Source organism: Calonectris borealis, chromosome 19 (genome assembly GCF_964195595.1).
Source record: "Calonectris borealis chromosome 19, bCalBor7.hap1.2, whole genome shotgun sequence".
Lineage (NCBI taxonomy): Eukaryota > Metazoa > Chordata > Aves > Procellariiformes > Procellariidae > Calonectris > Calonectris borealis.
The window spans coordinates 12,600,729-12,623,182 of record NC_134330.1 but is presented as its reverse complement, the minus strand read 5'-3'; the positions used below and the strand labels follow the sequence as shown (position 1 = coordinate 12,623,182).

The 22,454-nt window shown below is 53.3% G+C and overlaps 1 protein-coding gene across 1 annotated transcript in view; it reads right to left on the bottom strand.

The window, feature by feature from the left end:
* Positions 1-33: 33 nt before the first annotated feature.
* RNF43 (ring finger protein 43) overlaps positions 34-22,454 on the bottom strand; it is a 61,538-nt gene continuing 39,117 nt past the window's right edge. The window contains exons 2-9 of the mRNA XM_075169053.1: positions 17,309-17,431; positions 11,739-11,813; positions 10,335-10,466; positions 9,707-9,808; positions 8,965-9,120; positions 8,294-8,396; positions 6,312-7,838; positions 34-77 (exon numbers count right to left, since the gene is read on the bottom strand). Coding sequence (XP_075025154.1) covers positions 34-77; positions 6,312-7,838; positions 8,294-8,396; positions 8,965-9,120; positions 9,707-9,808; positions 10,335-10,466; positions 11,739-11,813; positions 17,309-17,431 — 2,262 coding nt within the window. The remainder of the gene's footprint in view (positions 78-6,311; positions 7,839-8,293; positions 8,397-8,964; positions 9,121-9,706; positions 9,809-10,334; positions 10,467-11,738; positions 11,814-17,308; positions 17,432-22,454) is intronic.

The window sequence follows — 22,454 nt, the reverse complement described above, 5'->3', positions numbered from 1 at the left end:
AGCTCTCCAGTAAGCAAACAGGCCAGTGTTTTATTAAACTGAGTGTTCATGGACATCCTGGACCTCCTCTTCAGATCCTGCATTCAAAGAAAAGGAAAAAGAAAAGCGTCAGCTACAACTAGCTGAACATTCCCGGACTGTGCAGCTGCTGGGGCCTTGACCCCGCAATACAGAGAACAGATGCTGCGGTGAAAGCCACTAAGTTTCTCCCAGTATTTTGGAGGGACTTTTTTGGCCACATCCGCAATCAGTTTATCCCTCTAAGTTAAAGCACAATAAAACGTAAAGATAAGACATCAAGCTACTCTTTAAATATTTCAGAAGATACAGGCTAAGGGCATGGTGCACCCCAGGATTCACATCGCCAACTAGATGTTTGCTTTTGAGGCTTTTTGATGCTTGCTTTTTGAGGAAAATCTGTACAGCCGTTTTAGACATTATTAGCAACAGAAAATAACACCAATTCATATTCACACAGTGGCATGGCAGCACCTTCCAGGGACAGGGGACAACAACAACAGAAACTCCAGACAACAAAAGCAGACTGCAAGTGATGTGTGCATGCAAGAAAGGGATGGCACATGCGTTTCATGGTGTTCAAGACGTTGCACAGATTGCTTCTGAGTCCCAAAGAAGCCATACCCAACGAGTGGTGGCTGGCCACAAATGCCAGTCCCTCATGCCCAGCCAGCAAGAACTGCAGCTCATGCTCTTCACCAGCCCCTTCCGCCTGGTGAATTATTGACAGGCAAGTGCTGAGTAATTTACTTTGAAACATTCAACATAAGGGCTGCCTAGAAACGGTGCACCCTGAGTTACTGCTTCAGGTAGTCCCTTTCTTTCTAAGTGACTGAGTATTGACGCACGCACCACGGTCCCTTTCCCAGATGCCTCTCAAGTCTGCCCACAGCTCTCACGCAGGGTCAGCATAGCCAGTAAAGGCATACATGCATTATTTTTCACATTTCCCTTCTCCTAAATGTTCCTGCGATGAAAAGGAAACAAATGCCCATATAGATATTCATAGAGAGCAATTCAAAACAACTTTTCAAAACAGTCACAGCAAATTCTTGTTTGTTATAATCACCAGCTGTAGGAACACGACCTCTGGAAATTAAATATATAGGAAGAAAACAAACAAACACGAGTCTGCTTTGAAAATGTAGCTAATCGATGTGGGGAAATTAATGCACAGACACAGTGTTATACATATACATATGTATGCATGCATGGCTGAAGTACCAGAAGACAGAGTTTGAGCGTATCTGGCATTTGTGATTTGTGTCACGGGTACACGGAATAAGCCATTGCCAACTGCTTCTCGTGTACACCAGCTTATGTGCAACGCAAAAGAGACTGCACAGCTTCGATCACTCTGTGGTCAGATGCCCTGAGTCTCAAACAGCATTATTAAAATATTTTCTAAAAACTGTGCCTGTGTGAGTGTCCCCTGTTATACAAACAGAAAGGAAGGTCTTGAATTGGGAGAGGTAGTGCTCTTGAATTGGGAGAGGGGAGGGGAGTTCCTCAGTTGGAGCTGCTGAACTGGCCATCAAGACCCACACAGGGCAATGACTTGAAGGAGCACACCTTGGCGATACAATAGAAATCTTGTTCTTGGGTATTAGGTTTTAACGGAGGTCTTTTTCTGCCCTCTAATCCCTTTCTCCCTCTCTAGTAAAGATCAAAGACATTACATGAAAGGGAATCGCTAAGAGGATGAGCAGGAGATGGAGGAGAGGGGGAGGATGCTGACAGCATGCTGCAGGAGGTGAGATTTCCCAGAGAGAGAAACCAAGACATTTCATCAGCCTGTGCTGGGAGTAATCTGGCTGTTCTGGGACGAGATCTGTGTGTGCTGGGGTGGTTTAGGAAGCCATCTAGCTTTAATTCACTGCTAGTTGTCTGACTTCTCTTAAAAAGGATCCATTCAGCATTGCTTGAGCATTGATTCTTCAGTGAAACAACTCCCAGGTATAGTCTCCCAGGCAAGAGAGGCAGGGATGTATCTCTATGCGAACCCCACCAAGAAAAGCTGGTGGAGGTGTTCAAGGAAGCAGCATAAACTCCGAGACCATGCAAGCATCCTTGGGATCATCTGTGGCATCCTGGCGATGGCTGCTGGCAGCATTATTCCCTGCGATGCCAGTGCATGGCACTGCCTGCACAAGTGGAGTTTCTCCAGGGGCTGTGGACCAAGGTTCAGCCTCACCTTGCAGCTGGGCGAGGTAAGCACGCACCTGGAGGGTGCTGCATCCCACAGGAGCACTGTCAGCTTCTGGAAACCCTGGTTTAGGGACTTCCTGAGCCAGAGAGTGTATTTGCATCTCTGCATTTGATAGCTCTTGATCTAGGCTCTCGAACCCATTTTACTTCTGGCACCTACGTCCTCTGGGCAATGAGCACCAGTTTCACTACACACCGTGCGTTACCTTATTGGGTGTTTTAAAGCTTCTGGTTCCCATTTGATGCCACCACTTATTTTGTTATAAGCACCAGTGAGTCTCTCTTATCTGCCTTCTCCCCTGCTCTCCTGATTTCATATCCTCTCTTTCATATGCTCTGCTAATCATCTTCTTCCGACACAAAAGTCTCTATATTCTTTCTGTTTTCTAGAAAAACCTCATCATTGTGATTGTACTCAATACCTTTCTGCACTTCTCCCAAGTCTGCTATATCCTTTTCTGAGAAGCGGTGATCAGTGGCAGATGCTAGCTGTGAAAGCACCACAGACTTACGCAGCTGCATAATGGCACTTTCTGCTTGTCCCACATTTGTTCCCAGCTAGCTCCTAATAATAATTTGATTTTTACTTAGAAGCGGTTCTGCTTGTGTGTGGCATTTTGTGCTACTTACATGGGATTTCATCCACCACTCTATTGCCTGATAACTCAGCAATGGGAGATCCTTCCGTAATGCTTTGTAACCAGTTTTAAAGCTGACAATCCTGAAAGATTTTGTCTTTTATAACTTTGCTATCTCCTCTCCTGTCCAGAATATTTATGAGCTTGTTGAAAGGTGCAGACAGTTGGAGAACTCCACTTTCCTCCTTCTCTGAGTAACTTTCCTCCATTAAGACTGATCTGCACTTTGTCTCCTATTTTTTAGCGAGTTATTTACCTATGAGAGCACCTTTCCTTTTATCCTTTGAGAGCTTCATTGCCCTAAAAGATCTGCGAGGCGTTATCTCTCTCTACAAAAGTTGTGTTGCCTCCTCCCCTGGTTTTCAGATTTAGCCATGTGCCTACAAGTCAGACCCTGTATTTGAATTTTTAACAATTTGCTTGGCAGGAAAGTCAGGCTCATCATTCTGTGGCTTCAGCTATTTCAAGCTGATATTGCCCTCAGCTCTTCCTCCTGGCTCTGGGCATGGGTAACAGATTGCCGTCCACGTTCGTGATCTAGCAGTTTTGTGCTTGAGCCCCTGCACGATGCCCAGGTGAGTGATCTGTAGCCCTGGCAATTTGTTATATCCACTTCATTGATGCGTTTCAGAAACACTAAAATTGATGATTTGATTTATGAGGGATCCTCTACCCCATGCCCTGAACGGAGATGTGCCAGGGTGAGAACCTCCTCAAGCACTTCCACGCTGATCGCTAATGCAATGAATTCAGTTTGCTCTTCTGCTATGCAGTTACAGCCCTTGAACATCCCTCTTAGACCTGCGTTACTCCCTGGACCTGCAGAGCCTCTGGCAGCCTTCTTCCTTCTGATGGAGTTGAAAACGTTTGCATTAATACTCTCTCTCTTTTTCACAAGTTGTTCATAGAAGTCTTTCCTGGCCTGCCTCACGTGGCTCTGCACTTAGCTTTGCATCCAACTCTTTTCTGATTTCTTTGTCTAGCCACACCTTCGCTTTGGAAGAACGGCTTCTTGCTTCTAATTGCCCTCTCTGCCCTGATGCTTGGCCAGCCCTTTTCTGGGGCTTTAAATGATCCCTGTGCCCAAAAGCATCTTATTCTTTTGACTGCTTCCTTTAGTATTATTTGAAAAAGATTCTCATGTATACGTAGGCTCCTCTTTTGCAGCCTGTGCTAATGCAGTGTATTATAACCCTAATACCATGCTCCTCCTACTTTGGCGCAATTGGGGATTTTTGTATTACTTGTCACTGGACTTTACACTCTCCTTAACGCAGTGTCCCTCCCATGCTACCAGAAGAGACACACTCTTCTCCTCTCTGTAATTTCACCTGGGAATTACAGGGTCCCACTGTTTGGTTTTTTTTAAACTGGGTTTCTGAAAAGTTTATGTCAAAACTTTAATTTAAAGCCAGGCTTTCTAATTCATCCGCTTATATTTTTAGCCCTTACAACATTTATCTAGAGGCATGTACGCATTTCTCCTTGGTCTCCTTGTCTATTTTTTGTGTCCTGCTTACATGGGACTGTCTACTGAGATTGTTCTTTGCTCTTTTTACTTGTTCTCTATTGATTTATGTCCAGTCCCTTTCTAAGATAAAGAACCGATGTGATAACTCAGAGGTGGTGTTATGTCAACCAACGTTTTCAGCTTGATGTCTTTTCTACATAAGCCCTGCATGAGCTCCTGCTCTCTTCAACTGTCCTCAGTTCCTAATAAAGTTAAATCCTTCCTTTCTATGTATTTTCTCAATCTTACAAGGAGATTCTGACTCTCTGGCTGGTCCTGAAAGCATCCACAGAAGCTACTGCAGTCAAATAGACACAGTCACACTGCTTTCAAACACATTGGTCCTTCTAGTTCCTGTTAAAGGGAGGGAACGACGGCTGTGTGTGCTCGGCAAAGCGCGCTGGCACTGTCTCTGGGTGGGTGTCAGAGAGCCTTCCCCCATCACGCCATCAGGAGGTGGGCACAGATCTGGCCCACTGGGACCATCTACAAAGAGACAGAGGCATCACAGCACGGACCCTTGCAATGCCCGGACACCGCAGCACCCAGCACCCCACGTGAGGTGCGCAGACTCCTGCTCTGGTGGCCTGGGGACTCCTCCCAGTTTCATTTTGAAATGGGAGCTCAAAGCAACTCCTAGCAGCCTACCCTCACGCCGGGAGGGCTCTCTCCACGTGGAGGTCCCCTGCCGTGACCCTGAGAGGGCTGTGTCCTGGCGACATCGCTGCCCACCGCCTCCAGCTCAGGGGACATCAGCACCCAGAGCTACCTGCAAACCAGAGACATCTCTGCACTGCTGCCTCCTTATCTCTCGAAACGGCAGCATCCCTCCGGGCCCTTTGAAGAACCTCCCGTATCACCTATCTGCAGCGTCAGGCTCTTCGGCGCCTGGGAAAAAAATCTGTTCCTGGGAGTCTGGGAGCCCGGAGCGCCGCAGGCAGCCAGCACCGTGCTCCATCCAGCCTCTCTCCTTCCCTGCTGCCTCCTCAGCAGCCGCTCCACCACCAGGAGCCTGGGTGTGGTGTAGGGCTGGATAGACGAGCATGGGGAGGAAGTTATTACCTCCGCGGCACAATGGGCACGGTGAGTCACGAGTTTAAGGCCAGCATTTTAACAGAAATTAGGCAGCTAGATCTGTATTTGGTACCTAAATCAAAACGATTTGCCCGAGGACCTGCCATGAGTCAGTGGCAGGGCGAGGAAGGGAGCCAGGCTCTGCTCGGAACCAGCACCATGCTGACTGGCAGGTTGCTCGATTCAGAGGAGCCTGAGAGAGCAAGACCTGGGCGCTAAACTCAGTCAGGTTCTTTCAAACAGCCTCGTCTCAAACGCATTTTCTCTTTCTCAGTGAGAGATGTACAGCAGTTAGGCAAAGGGCCAAACTTTAATTACGTCTGATTTCCAAAAGACACTAAAAATGACTCCCACGCAACAGAGGCAGGTGAGAAATGAGGGATGTGCAAATCCATAAACTCATTTAGTCTGTTCTCCTACTACCACCGGCCACGCACACTTCCTTCCTTATTGGTTCCAGTTAGCTAGGGTTGGCTAAAACAACTAGAGCCCAATAAACCTTAAAGGTAATGACTCTGCCAGTAAGACATCCAGACTGATGTAAGGGCGCTGAGAAACGTGATCCCACCCCTTCCTTTGGGAGATATTCCAGCTGCTAGAGATGTTCAGTTAAAAATAGCCACCTTATTTCTCATTTGTATTACTTTAGGACGAGACTGCAGGGTTTGGTGCACTCATTAACAGACTTGCTAATCGTTCAGGCCATCATGTCCAAACAGGTGAGCTCTGAAACGCTTCTGTTGTCAGTGGTCCTGTAGGAAAGCCCACCGTGAAGGTACCAGGTCTACTGGCAGCCAGAGTACCTTCAGCAAACCACCCTCGTTCACCTGCTCGCTGCAGGAAGAGACAAACACCAGACTTACCCTGACTGCCCTGCTGAGACGGGCAGCGAAGGTGAAGACTCAGGCTGTGTCTGGGGGTGCCCGTCCCTGAGAAACCAGCAGGAACCGTGCGGTTTCCCTCCCGTCCTGGCAACCCTGCCTCCTGCTTTTTCAGCTCTGAGCCAGACTGCGGCACTAAACACTTCCAGAGCGGCCGAGAGCCCGAGCCGCAGGGCAGGGGAGCGCTTGGGATCAGGGGCTGGACTTCGGGCGAGCAGCGGTAGCCAGCGGGATGGCCGTGGGGAACGTGAGCATCGCAGGCTTTGGGCAAGGCTGAGTCCTCGGGCAGGAGAGCGGGGTCGGGCTCCAGGGGACACTTTCTTTTCCTTCGGTGATGACGGCTCTGTAAGCTGTGTCTCGGGGGCAGCGGGACAGGGGATGTACCAGCTGCTCCCGATTGTCTGTTGGCGTCTACACTGAAGTCCAACCTGTTTGGAGAAGCAGAGGGGACGTGAGGGGGCTCCCGGCCTTGCTGGGGACAGGCTGGCTGTCCTGCCGGAGCTGCCTCCTGTAGCACAGCGCTGCTTTCCAGAGGCTGCTGGCAGTGATGGCTTTTCTCAGTCCTCTTTTGTGTCCGAGCACTGTGGAAGCCAACCTTGGCCCCAGAGTACCGGGATTTGCGCTGCCCGGGCCCCTGCCCGGCCCGCCCGGGTGGACACTCTGCGTCTCTTCTGTAGTGATGGTGCTGGTGGTGGTGGTAGTGGACGTGGCTGAGCACCTGGGGCTTGGCCGGAGCAGCACCCCCAGGCACCATCAGGTCCAAGGACCTGGGCCGCGCCTCCCGCGGCGGCCGCGGCTGCTCCTGGCCGTTGTCCGTGGCGGGTCCCTCCGAGCAATACACGAAGGGGTCGTAGTCGCTGCTGAGAGAGCTGCGGAAAGTGGAGCAGCTGCCGTGGATGCCCTGTAGACTGACATCCGTGCAGTTCAACATGGAGTCACTGGAGGAACCGTGGCAGGGCCCCGAGCTGGAGTCGCTGCCCGGCCCGTCAGCCAGGTACCCGCTGTGCTCCGTGAGATAGCTCTCCCCGGAGCCGCTGCTGTTGTGCTGGTGCCCGTGGCCGACCCCCCGGCGCAGGGCGGGTGCACGGTGCTGCTTCTGCGCCACGGCTGCCTTGAGCCCCAGGCAGGGGGGCTGGGGCTGGAGAGAACAAGTCCTGTGGGGTGGCAGCGTCTGCCCGCACGCCGAGGGGTTGGGATGCTGCTGGCCCAGCAAGCCCGGGGCCAGCGGGGACGGGTGGCCACAGGCGAGCAGGGAAGTGGCTGGCCTGTAGGGCACGTAGTGGATGGTGCCAATATCCAGCTGGGAGAGCTCCGGAGAGTGGAAGAAAGGGTTGCCATGGGCTGGCTCCGGAGGAAAGCTCCTGAGGTTCCTCTGAGGATACGCGTGTGGGAGGTGGTAAAGGGCATGTCCTGGGTGCTGGCGGAAAAGGTGGAGTCGCCGTCCAGGCTCCATGTCCTGAGGTGCCAGCCTGGAGCCAGCGGCCATGGCCTGGTCCACCGAGTCTCTGGCTGTGGAGAGAGAAGGGAGCATCCAGCATATGTCCCACAGCCCAGCTGCAGCAGCCCCAGCACCGGTGAGCCTCCACTGCACTCCCACTACCGCCCCACGTCCCACCCGTGCCCTGCAACTCCTCACTGCCACCACCAAACTGTCTTGATGGTCCTGCACACTCAGCACTCTCCCTGCTGCTCCAACCCCCACATCCCAACTCTCTTCCCCGCAGGTCCCAGGACTGGAAACCTCTCCTCTGGTGCAGGTCCCAGCCCAAGCCCAGCACCCCACTGCGGGGGCTCACACGCACAGGGACCCGTCTCCATGCACACACCACCCTGTACACCCACGTGCAAGAGACACATGCTCCTGCTGACACGCCGACTGTATGCATCGCCCAAGGGTACACGGACCTCCTGGGCACAACCCCTGCACCCGTCCCTGGCTGGGAAATGCTGTGTGTGAGCCCTACCAAGAATATTGAACATGCAAAGCGGACACGTGTGGTGTTGCTGCAGCCAGGGGTCAACACACTCCCGGTGAAACTCGTGGGAGCACGAGATGATCCGCAGTTCCTAGAGAGAGGTGGAGAGAAGAGGAGGAGTGTCATTAAGGAGAACCATGTCCCAAGACCTGGATGGGTCCTTCTTGCTAGAAGTGGGCCTTGTAGGATGGAAAGATGTCCAACGGCGAGCAATCTGCAGCCCAGCTTTGCATGGAGGAGGCTGTGCAGCAGCCTGGCAGCTCTGGTTCTGCTCGCTGCGCCCAGCTCTGGGGTGTGAACGTCCAGAGAGGTGCTAGCCCTCGGGAATAGGGGGGTTTCAGGCTGAGTGCTTTGGAGAAGCAAACCCCACTCTTGCCCCGTTATTTCAACATGGACGTATCTGGACATTTTACCCTGCAGCGACAGCTGGAGACCCGTCTTCAGGGAATCTGAATCTGCAGGCAAGCGACTTCAGCAGGGGCAGGGCTTTTTTGGCCAAAGGGCGGGCAGACCTCCGTCGATGCCGGTCCTTTCCCAGCCCTCAGGAGTTGCTGAAGGCAACATCCCAAGGCCCTCCCGCCCCTGCCAAAGTGCTCCCACCTGACTGTGGCCGGGAAGCTCAGAGCCGTGGCTAACCAGCAGCGGTGCCCGCAGCCTACCTGGCCCTCGCTGAACTCCTCCAGGCAAATCGCACAGACCGGGGCTGAGCTGCAGCTGCTGGCCGAGTCCCACCGCGACGCCTGCCGGCACCTTGCCTGGTAGTTGCGCGTGGCCAGCTGCCCGATGGCCTGCATGGTCTGCTGCTGCAAGGAGTCCTGCCAGGGAGAACGGAGGCTTTAAGGAGAGGCTCAGCCTTACATTGCCATACTTCTCATTGCCCTTCCGTTTTCAAAATGGGATTATCAGGCATTTGGGGGTGATACTCATTTCCAGAGGTGACTTTTTGTCTAACCTGACTTAGCCAGAGTAGGCTTTGTCACCAGCAGGAGACATCTGGCACTGGACATTCAAAAACACTCAGCAGTGCTGAATTTTTGAGCCCCAAAGGATTGTCTTTCTATAGGACAAATGGGGTACTCTCAAATCTGGAAATACATCTGACTCTGGAAAAACAATTAATTTGTTAGTTTCTATTAAAAATACTAAATCTTCTACTGTACCAATACAGACAATACTTAAAATCAAGAGCTTGTGGGCAGTGCTGGTGGGGCAGCAGGAGGAGAGCAAGGCCAGCGCGTAAGCGATGCTGCCAGCCCATCTCAGGACCACTCCCCTTGTCCCTGGGCCGCTCCTGCCTCATGCGGCCACATCTTCAGTTCACACAGAGGCACAGGCTGTGTCCGTTCCTGCCCTTCATGCGTTTCTGTTCGCTCAGCCACATCTGCTCCGTGAGATTCCTACCTGAGTCCTGTTCAGCTGGCACTTTGTGCGGACAACAAAAATCAAAATGATGACGACCACAGTGCTGACCACCGTGAGAAGAATCCACACATCGTAGTCTGGCTGTTGGACAAAACAGGAGAGAAATTACTCTTGTGTGGCAGGGGTGGGAATTAGAGGCTAGGCAGGGGAATCCCAATCTCTTCCTGACCATCAGTCTTTGAATACATGATTCTTGGCCAAGCCCTACCTCCTTGCCCTTTACAAGTAAAAGAAAAAGGGTTCAGTCTTTTCTGTACATTCCAGCAGGAATGGAATTTCTCTGTCTTGCAGAATCTCAGCTCTCTAGAGGCCATGGTCTAAGGTAGCACAGGATGAGAAAATCAAGGCTTGGTCTCACCTGAAGAGACAGGGAATCCCCTCGCCTCCCTCGTAACATTCAAGCAAAAGAAACTAAATAAGCTGAAAGCACTTTTGAGCCTTCATTTGCAGCATCTCATCTGAATGCTGCAGACAGGCAGCTCCTGCAAAGGACTGTGGTCTCCGTCTCTGGGGAGGAAAGCTCAGCATCTTTGGGAAAGTCCTATTCCATGGCACAGCAGCTTGGGAGGGAGGATGCAGAAGGCAGTGGGAATGGTGTGTCTCTCACCCAAGCTGGTGGCTCCTTGACCTCTATCTTCACGTGGGCCTCTCTGTTCTTGTTCACGACGCCCATGAGAAGTTCAGCATCGTGGCCCCTGATCAGAACCACAGGCTGACTCAGACCTCTGGGCTTTCTCAGCTGTAAAGAAATAAGCACAGTGAGAGATGGTCCAGAACAGCCCGAAAAAAGGACTATCCCGGCCCCCCAGGCACGTCTGGTTTCTCCCGATGCTTCTTGCACACACTTCAGAGACTGACTGCTCCCCCAAAACTTGCACTATCCCTCTATGATGAAATCAGATGGAAGCTCCTCCTCTTTTAGCAACTCTTCAGCATGGCTTTCTTCATTTCCTCCGATGGTGCGTCCTCATGCACAACCGGACACTGCTCAGTGTCTCTTGTGCTCCTATTTCAAGCCCCTCTGCAAAAGTTCTTGGTCTCTCCTCTTCCACGTGGTAACTGCCAACAGCACTGCCTCTTCTCTTCCTGCGAGACCCATCAGTGTTCCCTCTTCTCCCTCTGTGATCTGCAGGACAGTCTGTCTGTTTCTGATCATACCGGCAGTTTTCCACCACAGTTCAGGCAGCCTGGCACGGGCTGGCTCAGCAAGTGCCCGAGTCTGCCCTCTCCTCCAGACTGACCTGAATCAGGGCGGCCATCTGACCCACTAACCACTTCCCATACCTTGCTGAGCAACCTCAGCATCGCCTCACGCATTTCTCTGGCATCAGAAATTAAGTTGTAAGTGCATGAAAGAACCACGAGGGATGGATGCAGCGAGCAGGAGTCAGCCCAGAGTTTTGATAAGCTCAGGCACCAGCTCCCCTATCTGTCCTCTTATCTAATGCTGGATGCTTTCCATTATCCCTTGATTATTTTGATGGGGAGCCTGTTCCTTTCCAGAGATGACAGCAGTGTTGGTGGAAGGCACCTCTGGAGGTCTCTAAACCAATGTTAAACCTGCAGCAGGAGTATCACCAACAGCACAGCAGGGTGGCCATGACTTTGGCTTGAAAACTCAAGAAATCACCTTTCCCCTAAGGTACACCGGGGCTGACTGGTGTAGATGGGATCGGGTAATCCGTGACTTCCCAAGAGGAAGCGTCCAGCTCCCGGCTGAAAAGCTCAATTGACCAGACAATGTCCTTTAAGAGCAGCAAGGTGGTGTTGGCAAGCTGCTGGCCTGCTTGTGCTGTGCGGAGATCTGGACGTGCCACGGAGTGAGCAAAAGAGAAAGGCACCGTCTGTGTGCAGGGGTGAGCTGGGTAAGAGCTAACGCTCAAAGCCAGCCTGCAGCATCCTCCTGGGACCTCCCGCTGCCTGTTGGTGGCTGGTGGGTCCTGACCTGGGCACATTTTGGGATGGGACGGGGGCACTGTGGTTTAGCTGATAATATCAATGGGGTTTGTACCTGATCAGCAGCGCTTTCATCATCAGTAATGTCAAAAAGGATCGCACGGGCTCCACGCTCTCCCGCCAGCTTTGCCTGTCCAAAAGAACAGAAGCTTCAGTGGGCATTTTGTATTGTACATCTGTATTAACATCTACCATTTGGATACGAATCTGCCTCCCTGCCTCTTCACAGGAGAAAGAAGCACCTGCTGCTTAGATGGAGAAAATAGTTTACATCTTGGTTTCTGTACTTGTGTTGAGCTGCAGTGCCTGCTCTTGCTAGAGCTCTGCGATTCATGGATGGTTTCTCCCTATAGTTGTGGAGGCAAATTAGTTGGTGGACTTGCAGTCACAGCAACCCGTAAACCTAAACACCAAATTCCCCAGCTGTCTGCGCCACAGAGCTGCATTTGCTGGGGAGGGATCTGCAGCCCCATTAGCCCTGCTGACCCCTATGCAACCCTCCTGTCCCAGGACAGCAGAAACCTCTGCAGATCCCCACTTCCCACCGTGGCTGCACCAGCCGTGGGCTGTCTATGACTCCCATACTCATTGCTCTCCCTGGGACCCTCCCCCACATTCACCAGGGAGAAGCTCAGGCGATGCCTGGGCTGCAGGTCTGGTCTAGGATGAGGAGTGGGATGGCTTTTCACAGCCCACCGATCGCTGCGGTCCGAGGAGGACAGCTTTGAGATCCACCCAAATGAGTACACATGCCACCCCGGTGAGGTCAAAGCACACTGCCTGGAGGACTTTGCGGGGTCACCCACCTCCTCCCACCAAGCCCTTCGAGCCCTCCAGGCAGGCAGAGGCAGCCTCTTGTGAAAGGGAGACGGGAACGTGAACAAAGTGCAGGGCTGGGCCACTGTTACTCATGCGGAGCCCTTTGATCTGCGCGTCCCCGAGCGCCTGTGCAAACAGGGAGCTGCCGGAGCTGCTGCAGCAGTTTCCCCACTGCATTGCCAAACCCCAGCGCAGGGGCCAGAGGTCAGTGCTGCCGCTTCCCAGCTGCAATATCAAACGCAGGGCGCCGGCTGAGCGAAGGGAAGGGGCATTCCCGGCGCAGCAAGCAGTGGCGGAGCAGGTTCAGCTCCGTCCCTCGCTCGCAGGTGCTGGTCACCTCCATGCACCTTGTCGGGGAGAAGCTTGGTGCCAGAGGTGGGTGCTTGGGTCTGGGGACAGGGACGAGGATGCAAATGGAGGTGCAGATGGTCGGGAAGACCACGGAGGCAGGGCTGAAGGCTCTGAGTTGCTGAGAGGATTTGACACTCTTGGGTTTGGTATACCAGATGGGGAAGCTGGAAAAGTGGAATCAGAGGCTCAGAGCAGGGATCAGAGACAGGGGTCCTGCCTGGGATCAAAGGAGCCTCAGCGTTTGCCAGCACCGAAGAACAAACAGGACTTTCAGGTAGTGACTTCCACCCGCTGGAGCCAGTCAAGCTTTGATGAACAATGAACAGCTCTACAAAGATTTTATCCTGCTAAAGACACTGATGATGGGGAAACGAACAACTGAGACTGGACAACATCTTTCTGACTCCTGTTGCAAAGGATACAACTTTTGTTCAAGCTGTTCACAACCTGCTTGCTTCAATCATTTTCTGAGTGCTTTGCGTCAGATCTCTTCAGCCACGTGGCAGAGCTGACCTCCTTCTTTGAGGATTGAAACACTTTTGGTGCAAATATGTATTTACAGGATGATTTAGGAGGTTTCAGCAGTCTGTCAACCAGACTTGCAATCAATGGTTCACTCAAAAAAAAAATACACCCAAAAAATTAGGAATCATGCATCAGAAAGAAAAATAAATCACTTTGAATTGATTCCAGAGGTATTTTTCATGCCTTCCTCTCCCCTTGCAGACCAAACACCTTCCCCACTGGTTTTAGCTTTGGATGCTGAAGCAGTGCTGGAATTTAAGAGAGGAGAAGCAGAAAAGTGCATCGGGTGGCTGGTGGGGTTATTCTCAAGCTGGGCTGGACGGGGTTGTCTGTGTGCATTGCTTGGCTGGGTGACAGCTAAAGCAGAGGTTATGATAACACTTTGCACATGGCTATTTTTATCATCGTTGATATAGCGCTGCAATTCAACGTGCAAAGCTCTACTGCAAGAAACAGATGCCAGCAAAACAAGGCTCCTGTTCCAGCGAGCACCAGCCACATCCCTCGGCTACATCCCTGCTCTTGAGGAGAAGCGTCATCCAGGGCTTTTGAGGAAGAGATCTCTATGATGTTGGAGGGAAGGAGCTTGGTAGAGGCTTCAGGAGGATGGAGAAGCAGCCAGACAGCAACTGCAGGGCGATGGAGGAACCAAGGTACAAAGCAGGGCCTGGGGATGTGGCCAGCTTAAGGAGCATCCGCTGTATTTCATGGCTAAAATGGCCCTTTTTTGGGGGAGAAGAGCTGTGAGCCTCCCTGGGTGAGATCCTGGAGCAGGACTACCTGCAGGCAGGATGGCAACTGATGTCATCTTCAGCTGGATTCAAAATCCAGTGTTGGATTTGGCTCTGGTAACAAAGCAATGATGACTAAAGGCCAGTGAACTGTCACTCTATCGAGTCATGAGCACGGCAATGAACTGAGGCATTTATTTGCCTTGGGAGCGTTAGTGGTCCTGGAGAAGAGATCAATGCTAGTGAGGATGACCACAGCGCAGCAATGCACCACGTCTTGTCCTCCCTGTGCAGACCTTCCTCAGCCGATCCCTGGACTCAGTAACACACCGGTACTTCCAGGACTGTGATCAGAGACTCAAAGATTAAGGACAAAACCAGCAAAACAGTTTTTAAACCTTTTAGGTTCTTAAGTGGAAGATGAGTCTTTGAAGCTGCTCCTTCCTCCTGTTCAAGATCCTCCACAGTAGCTGCATTGACCAAACCAGCCATTGCTGCCCCCACCCCCAGCATCCTCTCCTGTGAGATGCAGCAGCCTGGGACTGCTATAACACTATGGTTACGTCTGGATGGACATGGAAGAGTTGGAAAAACCAGCTGTGCTCCCTAAGGCAGCTGCAGAGCCCTTGCTCTCATGTCTATCACAAGCTGCACTGGAAGCCCTTGGCTTCACTCTTTATCCCACCATCCTCATGCATTCTATGACCAGGTGACCCGCTAGTGGATGAGGGACAGGCTGTGGATGTGGTCTACCTGGACTTCAGTAAAGCCTTTGACACTGTCTCCCACAGCATTCTCCTAGAGAAGCTGGCGGCTCACGGCCTAGACAGGTCCACTCTTCGCTGGGTAAAAAACTGGCTGGACGGCCGGGCCCAGAGAGTTGTGGTCAACGGAGTTAAATCCAGTTGGCGGCCGGTCACGAGCGGTGTTCCCCAGGGCTCAGTGCTGGGGCCGGTCCTGTTCAATATCTTTATCAATGATCTGGACGAGGGGATCGAGTGCTCCCTCAGTCAGTTTGCAGATGACACCAAGTTGGGCGGGAGTGTTGATCTGCTGGAGGGCAGGAAGGCTCTGGAGAGGGACCTGGACAGGCTGGATCGATGGGCCGAGGCCAATGTATGAGGTTCAACAAGGCCAAGTGCCGGGTCCTGCACTTGGGCCATAACAGCCCCAGGCAACGCTGCAGGCTTGGGGAAGAGTGGCTGGAAAGTGCCCAGAGGAAAAGGACCTGGGGGTGCTGGCTGACAGCCGGCTGAACATGAGCCGGCAGTGTGCCCAGGTGGCCAAGAAGGCCAACGGCATCCTGGCCTGTATCAGAACTGGTGTGGCCAGCAGGAGCAGGGAGGTGACCGTGCCCCTGTACTCGGCACTGGAGAGGCCGCACCTCGAATCCTGTGTTCAGTTTTGGGCCCCTCACCACAAGAAGGACATGGAGGTGCTGGAGCGTGTCCAGAGGAGGGCAACGAAGCTGGTGAAGGGCCTGGAGCACAAGTCTGATGGGGAGCGGCTGAGGGAACTGGGGGTGTTCAGCCTGGAGAAGAGGAGGCTGAGGAGAGACCTCATCGCGCTCTACAACTACCTGAAAGGAGGTTGTAGCGAGGTGGGGGTTGGTCTCTTCTCCCAAGTAACAGCGATAGGACGAGAGGAAATGGCCTCAAGTTGCGCCAGGGGAGGTTTAGATTGAACATTAGGGGAAATTTCTTTACTGAAAGAGTGGTCAGGCCTTGGACCAGGCTGCCCAGGGAAGTGGTGGAGTCACCATCCCTGGAGGACTTTAAAAGACGTGTAGATGAGGCGCTTGGGGACATGGTGTAGTGGGCATGGTGGTGTTGGGTTGACGGTTGGACTCGATGATCTTAGAGGTCTTTTCCAACCTTAATGATTCTATGATCACTAACACCCACAGGTGGGACCAGGCCGTTTTCCAGACATGGAATAGGAGGTCGGTAACTCCAGCACACTGGCTTGCGCTAACAGCTGGCCCCAGAGCAGCAGCAAACCAAACGTAGGCTTCCACCCTGGTCCAGAGAGGGACAGGCATTGCTGCCTGGCTGCCCCTGCAGCTGCGGGGAAGCAGCCCCAAGGTGGCAAATCTATCACAGCATCACATCCCTTTCCTCGCTTTTGTTGCCACAGCCTCTGCGAAAAAAACCTGCTGTGCAGGAGCAACTGCTTGGTACAAGTTGTGCCTGCCTTCTTCAGCCGAGATGCAGGGAGGACAGAAGAGGACCCTGTCCCCATCCCCAGCATGTCACTACCAGCAGAACGCAGACAACAGGGGCGGCATCACCTGCATGCCATCCAGATAAAGCCAAGAAGAGCTAAACAAGGGTTTTTTCATGTTTGTACAGTGCTTGTGGAAAATAACACGACGTTTAGTACTGAGACAATAAAAGGACACAGTGAACCACTGAAGAAAAAGCTAATGTTAGCCTTTATCCACACAACTTTATCAGAGACACAAAGATTTTTAGACTTAAAATGACCCTCGGTCCTACCTGACTTCCTTATTACCGGGGAATTGTACCAGTGACCTCAGCTTTTGACACAATAACTGCTGTTTCACTACAGTACCTCTTTCACAGGAGACCTGATCTGAAGACCTCTGAGATCTCCCACCCCTTTGTAGGGCAGATGGTGGCCCGTGCTGTTAAAGAGTCACCTCCCACCGCTAGTTTGTCTGGTTTGCATTTGTCTGAATTGCTCAGCACTGATTCTTCACGTGCCTCATCCAGTGAAGTATTAGAGTATTATTTTTAAAGACAGGACCACAGAAGATGTTTTCTGTGTCTATGTTTTCCCACAGGACAGAGGACACAGGGAAACACAAATCCCCCCAACAGGCCAGCGAGCAAGGGGAGGCTGCAAAACAGGAGGGGCAGGAGGCTGCCAGGCAGTAAAGCGTACGGGATGCTGGGGAAAGGTCTGAGCTGTCCCAGAGCAGCCAGGTTAGGGAAAACTCCACACCTTTTACAAAGCCAGGCAGACCAAAAAGTAAGGAAGGATGGGTATTGGGGACGGCTGGCACAGTGTCTCTCCCAAAGGACCCCTTCTGCCAAGGACCCTGCTCTATCCTTGTCCTTTTCTCCACCTTCCAACAGCTCCTTCCTACCCTGCTGCCTCCTCCTGCTCTCACTCTTTCCTGAACCATGGGTTTCGCTTCCCAGGTTGGTGCCATTGGGGGCATTTTTGCACCTACCTTGTTAGCCAGCGACAGGCAGGGGTTGGGATCCCGATCCGGCTGTTCAAGCTTGACAATGGTGATGAATCCCGATTCGGTGTGTTCATCCTCGCTGGTGTTGCACAGGGACAGCGGGTGGGACTGCAGGACAAAAGCAAAGGGAAACTCAGATCTTGGGGCTCAGCACAGCAAAGGGTGGCTCAAGCCCACCGCAAACTCTGTGCCGTAAGGACCTGCCCAGAGGGTGTGGGACACCCCTGCAGTGGGCATCACCACCGCTGCTACGGCCCATGGCCCTGTCTGAGTGTCAGTGAGGCTTTGAACACCACAAGAAGCAAATCACTGTCAAAGCTTTGGTTCACCAGGAAAATATCCCAGAGAAAGGTGGAGTTTCTGCCTTTCTGGTGGCTGCACTCAGGTCTGACTTTGTCCCAGTCACAGATATGCAAAGCCAGAGAAGCCGGTGAGACCGCAGCCCTTGACTTCTGGGACAGAGCATCCCAACAGCACAGGTCCTGATGCTGCAAGGACGCCAGCATCCTCGGGCCGCAGGACTCTCTGCCTGCAGCCAGCTTGCTCCCTGCCAGCCCTCTGGGCAAGGTGAAGGGACCACAACAAAAGCAAACTTCTGGTGCCCTCAAAGATTCAGCACTTCTTGTTTCTCAGCCACCAAACTCAACAACTTTATGATAAATTTGCAGAGGGGAAGCCAAAGGAAGGAGTGAAAAAACTAAAAGCAGTTAGAGAAGTACCAGGAATGAGAAGGGAGAGGAAAAGATCCGAATAACTACATCGCCAGTGAGTCCTGGAAAAATGTTCATCAGCTTAAGCCAAACCGCTGGCAGCGGGGAGCTGAGACGGGATGGGGTCGAGGCACTGGGTCTGGGTACAGACCTCTGCAGAGCATCCTACAGACGGGGATTCAGCCTGCCCCAGCATGTTACAGGGACACAAGCTGTGGGGCTCACTCCTGTCAGTGGCACTCGGTTTGGGTTTCGGTGGTCAAGTCCACTGGAGGTGAGCCTGTCCTGCCGCCGGCGCAGAGCTCAGATGGGCAGTGCCTGCTGCCCGTGGCCGCACCTCATTCCTGTGCATTCACCGTCCTGATGACACGCACTGAGCACCGCTCTGATCCCTGCCTGGAAAGTGTGTAATTGCCTCTGATCTTCCAGTCTAGCGGTGGAGGGACAGTGGTCTTGTGCTGGATGGCAGGAGGTTGAAGGAAACTGCAATTCGGCTGTTGACTCCCTCTTGGGAGTCCCATCATCTTGCATGAGCCCCCCCCAGCTCTTCCTATAAAAGCCATCTGGCTTCCTCCTCTATGACTACATTGTGGTGTACGAAGCACACAGGTTATGGTACAGAAAAGCCTGTAAATACTAAGGTTGCTGGACAGCTTTTGTTACTGCATCGGTGTGTGGAAGTGTGGGAAACAAGCAAGAAAGCTCAACGTTATAAACCAGGAGGATTAGGGCAGGCTTTGTACCTGGTGTCCATCCAGAAGCATGCCCAGAAGGCTTGCCTACCCTGCAGGTAATCCCTTGCCTACCCTGCAGGTAATCCCTTGCCTACCCTGCAGCATCCCAGTGCTGTGAAAAAAAAGGCTGTTGTCTCGCAGATTTAAAAACGGGGAGGAACTGTCAGAGCAGCCCAGGGACACCCCTCACTCTCCATCCACGCTTGGCCATGCCCATCTGCCCCAGGGGCTGCGAGGCAGCGTTGCTCCCGTCCTCAGGCTCCCATCCAGCACGGACACGGGGCACCCAGAGACACGGGCTCACCCCTCGGCACGGGGCTGGCAGGAGCTGGGGAACTGGGCAGGCTGTGGAAACAGCCAGATGATGTCTCCTCCTCCCTGCCAGCTGCTTATTGCAGAAATCCAGCTGTGGGGGAGAGGGAGAACGGGGCTCATTTCACCTAACTTCAGACATGCTGATGTCGCCTTTTAATGTCCGAGCGGGTCGCAGGATCAGGTCCTTCAAGGGAGCGCGACTCACCCGGGCTGTTTTTAGTCACGTCCTTCAGGAGGAGATGCACCATGCCCATTTCTCGCTGCCGACAACAAGGGAATGTAGGCGATTCGCACAGATGCAGCCATCTGTGTGGAAGCCTTCAAAAGCCGAAGGAGACAAGCAGCACCTCCGCTCACTCGAAGACGCACAATGTCCTCGTTGGCCCTCCTGGGCACAGGGAGAGGAGAACTCTGCCTGTCGGAGCCTCTGCGGCCGGAGAGGTCGGGGTGGACGGCGCTAAAATTGTCCGGGGCTGCGCGCTCGGAGCTGGTGCAGGTGCAGGTTGGAGCATCCTGCCCTGCATCTCCCCACCAGCTCAGAGCCCACCGCCTCCCCGGGGCCAAGAGATGCCGGCTTCACCCCACCAGCTCCGGCAAAGCCCCCGGGGCTGCAGCAGGAGCTGCCACCGCTTGGTGGGGCTCTTGGCCGGATCCTGCCCCTCCCCGCCGAGCCCGCGGGTGAGCCCCGCCGGGGCCGCTCCTCTCCCGGCTGCGGCCGCCGAGGTCCCCCCGGAGCCCGGCCGGGGCCCGGCGGAGGCGCCTGCCGCAGACCACAGCTCCCTCATCCCCCATCCCCGAGCAGCCCCCCGTGCTGGCTGCCCGCCTGCGCCTACGCTGGCCCCCGCAGGCATCGGGGTCTCCCCGGGGGGTGATGTGCAGAGGCTGCCCCTTTGATCGCATGGTTATAGCCCTCAGACAAGTGCAAGGCACGCTGCTGGCAGTCACGGGGGGGGTTGTGCAGCCTGCGCTGTGATACAGCCCGGCACCGATTCCGAATGCACACGCGCCCCAGCACTGCAAAATCAGGAGGCACTGCAAAATCATAGTGCTACCTTTTGTAGCACTAAGTCTTGGGCTACAAAACAAGAATAGGTCTTACAAAGCCATGAAAGTGAGGCAAAATGGTGAGGATTAAAAAAAAAAAACCAAAAAAACCCCCAAAAAACAACAAACCCACAACTACAGACATTTGCAAATTGCCTGGATTTTGAGGTAGGTAACACCTACAGTCACAATACAGTCACATAAAGAATTCAAACCCCAGACTCTCACCTAACCTTCAGGAGCTGGGAGACCGAGGTGTAAGAGATGGCACCACGAGCATGAGCTAAGACATAACAGGACAGGCTGGATCGATGGGCCGAGGCCAACTGTATGAGGTTCAACAAGGCCAAGTGCCGGGTCCTGCACTTGGGCCACAACAACCCCAGGCAACGCTGCAGGCTTGGGGAAGAGTGGCTGGAAAGCTGCCCAGAGGAAAAGGACCTGGGGGTGCTGGTTGACAGCCGGCTGAACATGAGCCGGCAGTGTGCTCAGGTGGCCAAGAAGGCCAACGGCATCCTGGCCTGTATCAGAAATAGTGTGGCCAGCAGGAATAGGGAGGTGATGGTGCCCCTGTACTCGGCACTGGTGAGGCCGCACCTCGAATACTGTGTTCAGTTTTGGGCCCCTCACTACAAGAAGGACATGGAGGTGCTGGAGCATGTCCAGAGGAGGGCAACGAAGCTGGTGAAGGGCCTGGAGCACAAGTCTTATGAGGAGCGGCTGAGGGAACTGGGGTTGTTTAGCCTGGAGGAGGCTGAGGGGAGACCTCATCGCGCTCTACAACTCCCTGAAAGGAGGTTGTAGCGAGGTGGGGGTTGGTCTCTTCTCCCAAGTAACAGCGATAGGACGAGAGGAAATGGCCTCAAGTTGCGCCAGGGGAGGTTTAGATTGGACATTAGGAAAAATTTCTTTACTGAAAGAGTGGTCAGGCCTTGGACCAGGCTGCCCAGGGAAGTGGTGGAGTCACCATCCCTGGAGGTATTTAAAAGCCGTGTAGATGAGGCGCTTATGGACATGGTGTAGTGGGCATGGTGGTGTTGGGTTGACGGTTGGACACGATGATCTTAGAGGTCTTTTCCAACCTGTATGATTCTATGATTCTATGATTCTATAACCTGCTACACTTCAAAATATTGCACGGGGTAGCTCGGCACTGATGAACTGCTGCGTGCCTTTGACTGGCAGTCCCTCATCCACCTTTCTCTTGAGGTCTTCCTCTTTAATCCGTAGAGCTATTAGAAGAAAAATGTCAAAATGCTATATAATTTAGACTTCAGACTTACAGACACTAGAGAGAGTGCAATTGTACCAAGCCAAACACCATAAACCCTAGCAATTCAGGTTTCTGGGGAAGCAATCCAATCTGTTATGACTGTTATGACCCTGTTATGAGCGCTCAGGGAAGGCTCCCAAACAACCCCGGCTTCACTCACGCAACGGCAGGCGCTGCCCCCACCAAGACCAACACCGTGCCCGTGATCCCGCTGGCTTTACCAAGCGATGTCATTACTTTTATACTCTGTTTGCTTGACTGGGAGTTCTCCGGTTTTTGGTTAATATATCGTTTTAATAATCGCAGAAAAACACAAAAAAAGGAAATGCAAAGAGCGTGTCTTGTGATACCTCTAATAATTCAGAGATAATCCTCCTGCCGGTGTTATCGAGCCTTCACTGGGTTGCTCCCGGAGCCTGGAGGAGCCCAGGCCGCCGGCGCTGGGGAAGAAGTCGCACCTCCCGGCGCTGCTTGGAGCTGTGTCCGACCCTGGGTGGGAATGGGGTGACGTTCCTGGGGCAGTGACTCTACGGGGCGAGGGACAGTCCTGCGTGCTGAGCACGGAGCAGCCTCTCTGTGACGAGGATTGCTGGGCCTGATCGCAGCATTAATGATAAACACTGGGAATCAGAGCACGAGCTGAGCTTCTGCAGCTCCAAATGAGCGTGGGGAGCACATGTAAAATGCTGACAGCTGTTTGGAGGGGGACCCAGTCGGTAATTTGGAGACCTGCACCAAAACCTTCCCTCTGATTTTCTATTAAGACTGGGCGCTGTGGTCTTTTCCTCTTTCCCTCTGGGACACCCACCCTCCCTGGCCAAGCCCTGGTCCTTTGCCTTGGGCATCCCTGCGGGGCACGACGCAGAGGGCACGGCAGGCAACCCAGACAGCGCCGGGCCAGCAACAGCCAGGCAGGATCCCTGCCAGCCGAGCCGCTTCCTGACGTGGGCAGCTGCCCACGGGGCTGAGGCAGAGTAGTGGCCCCCTCGTCATTCTGTGATGAGTCCCTCACCAGACACTGATCACCTCTCGAGGCTGAGAGTCCAGGCGCCTTC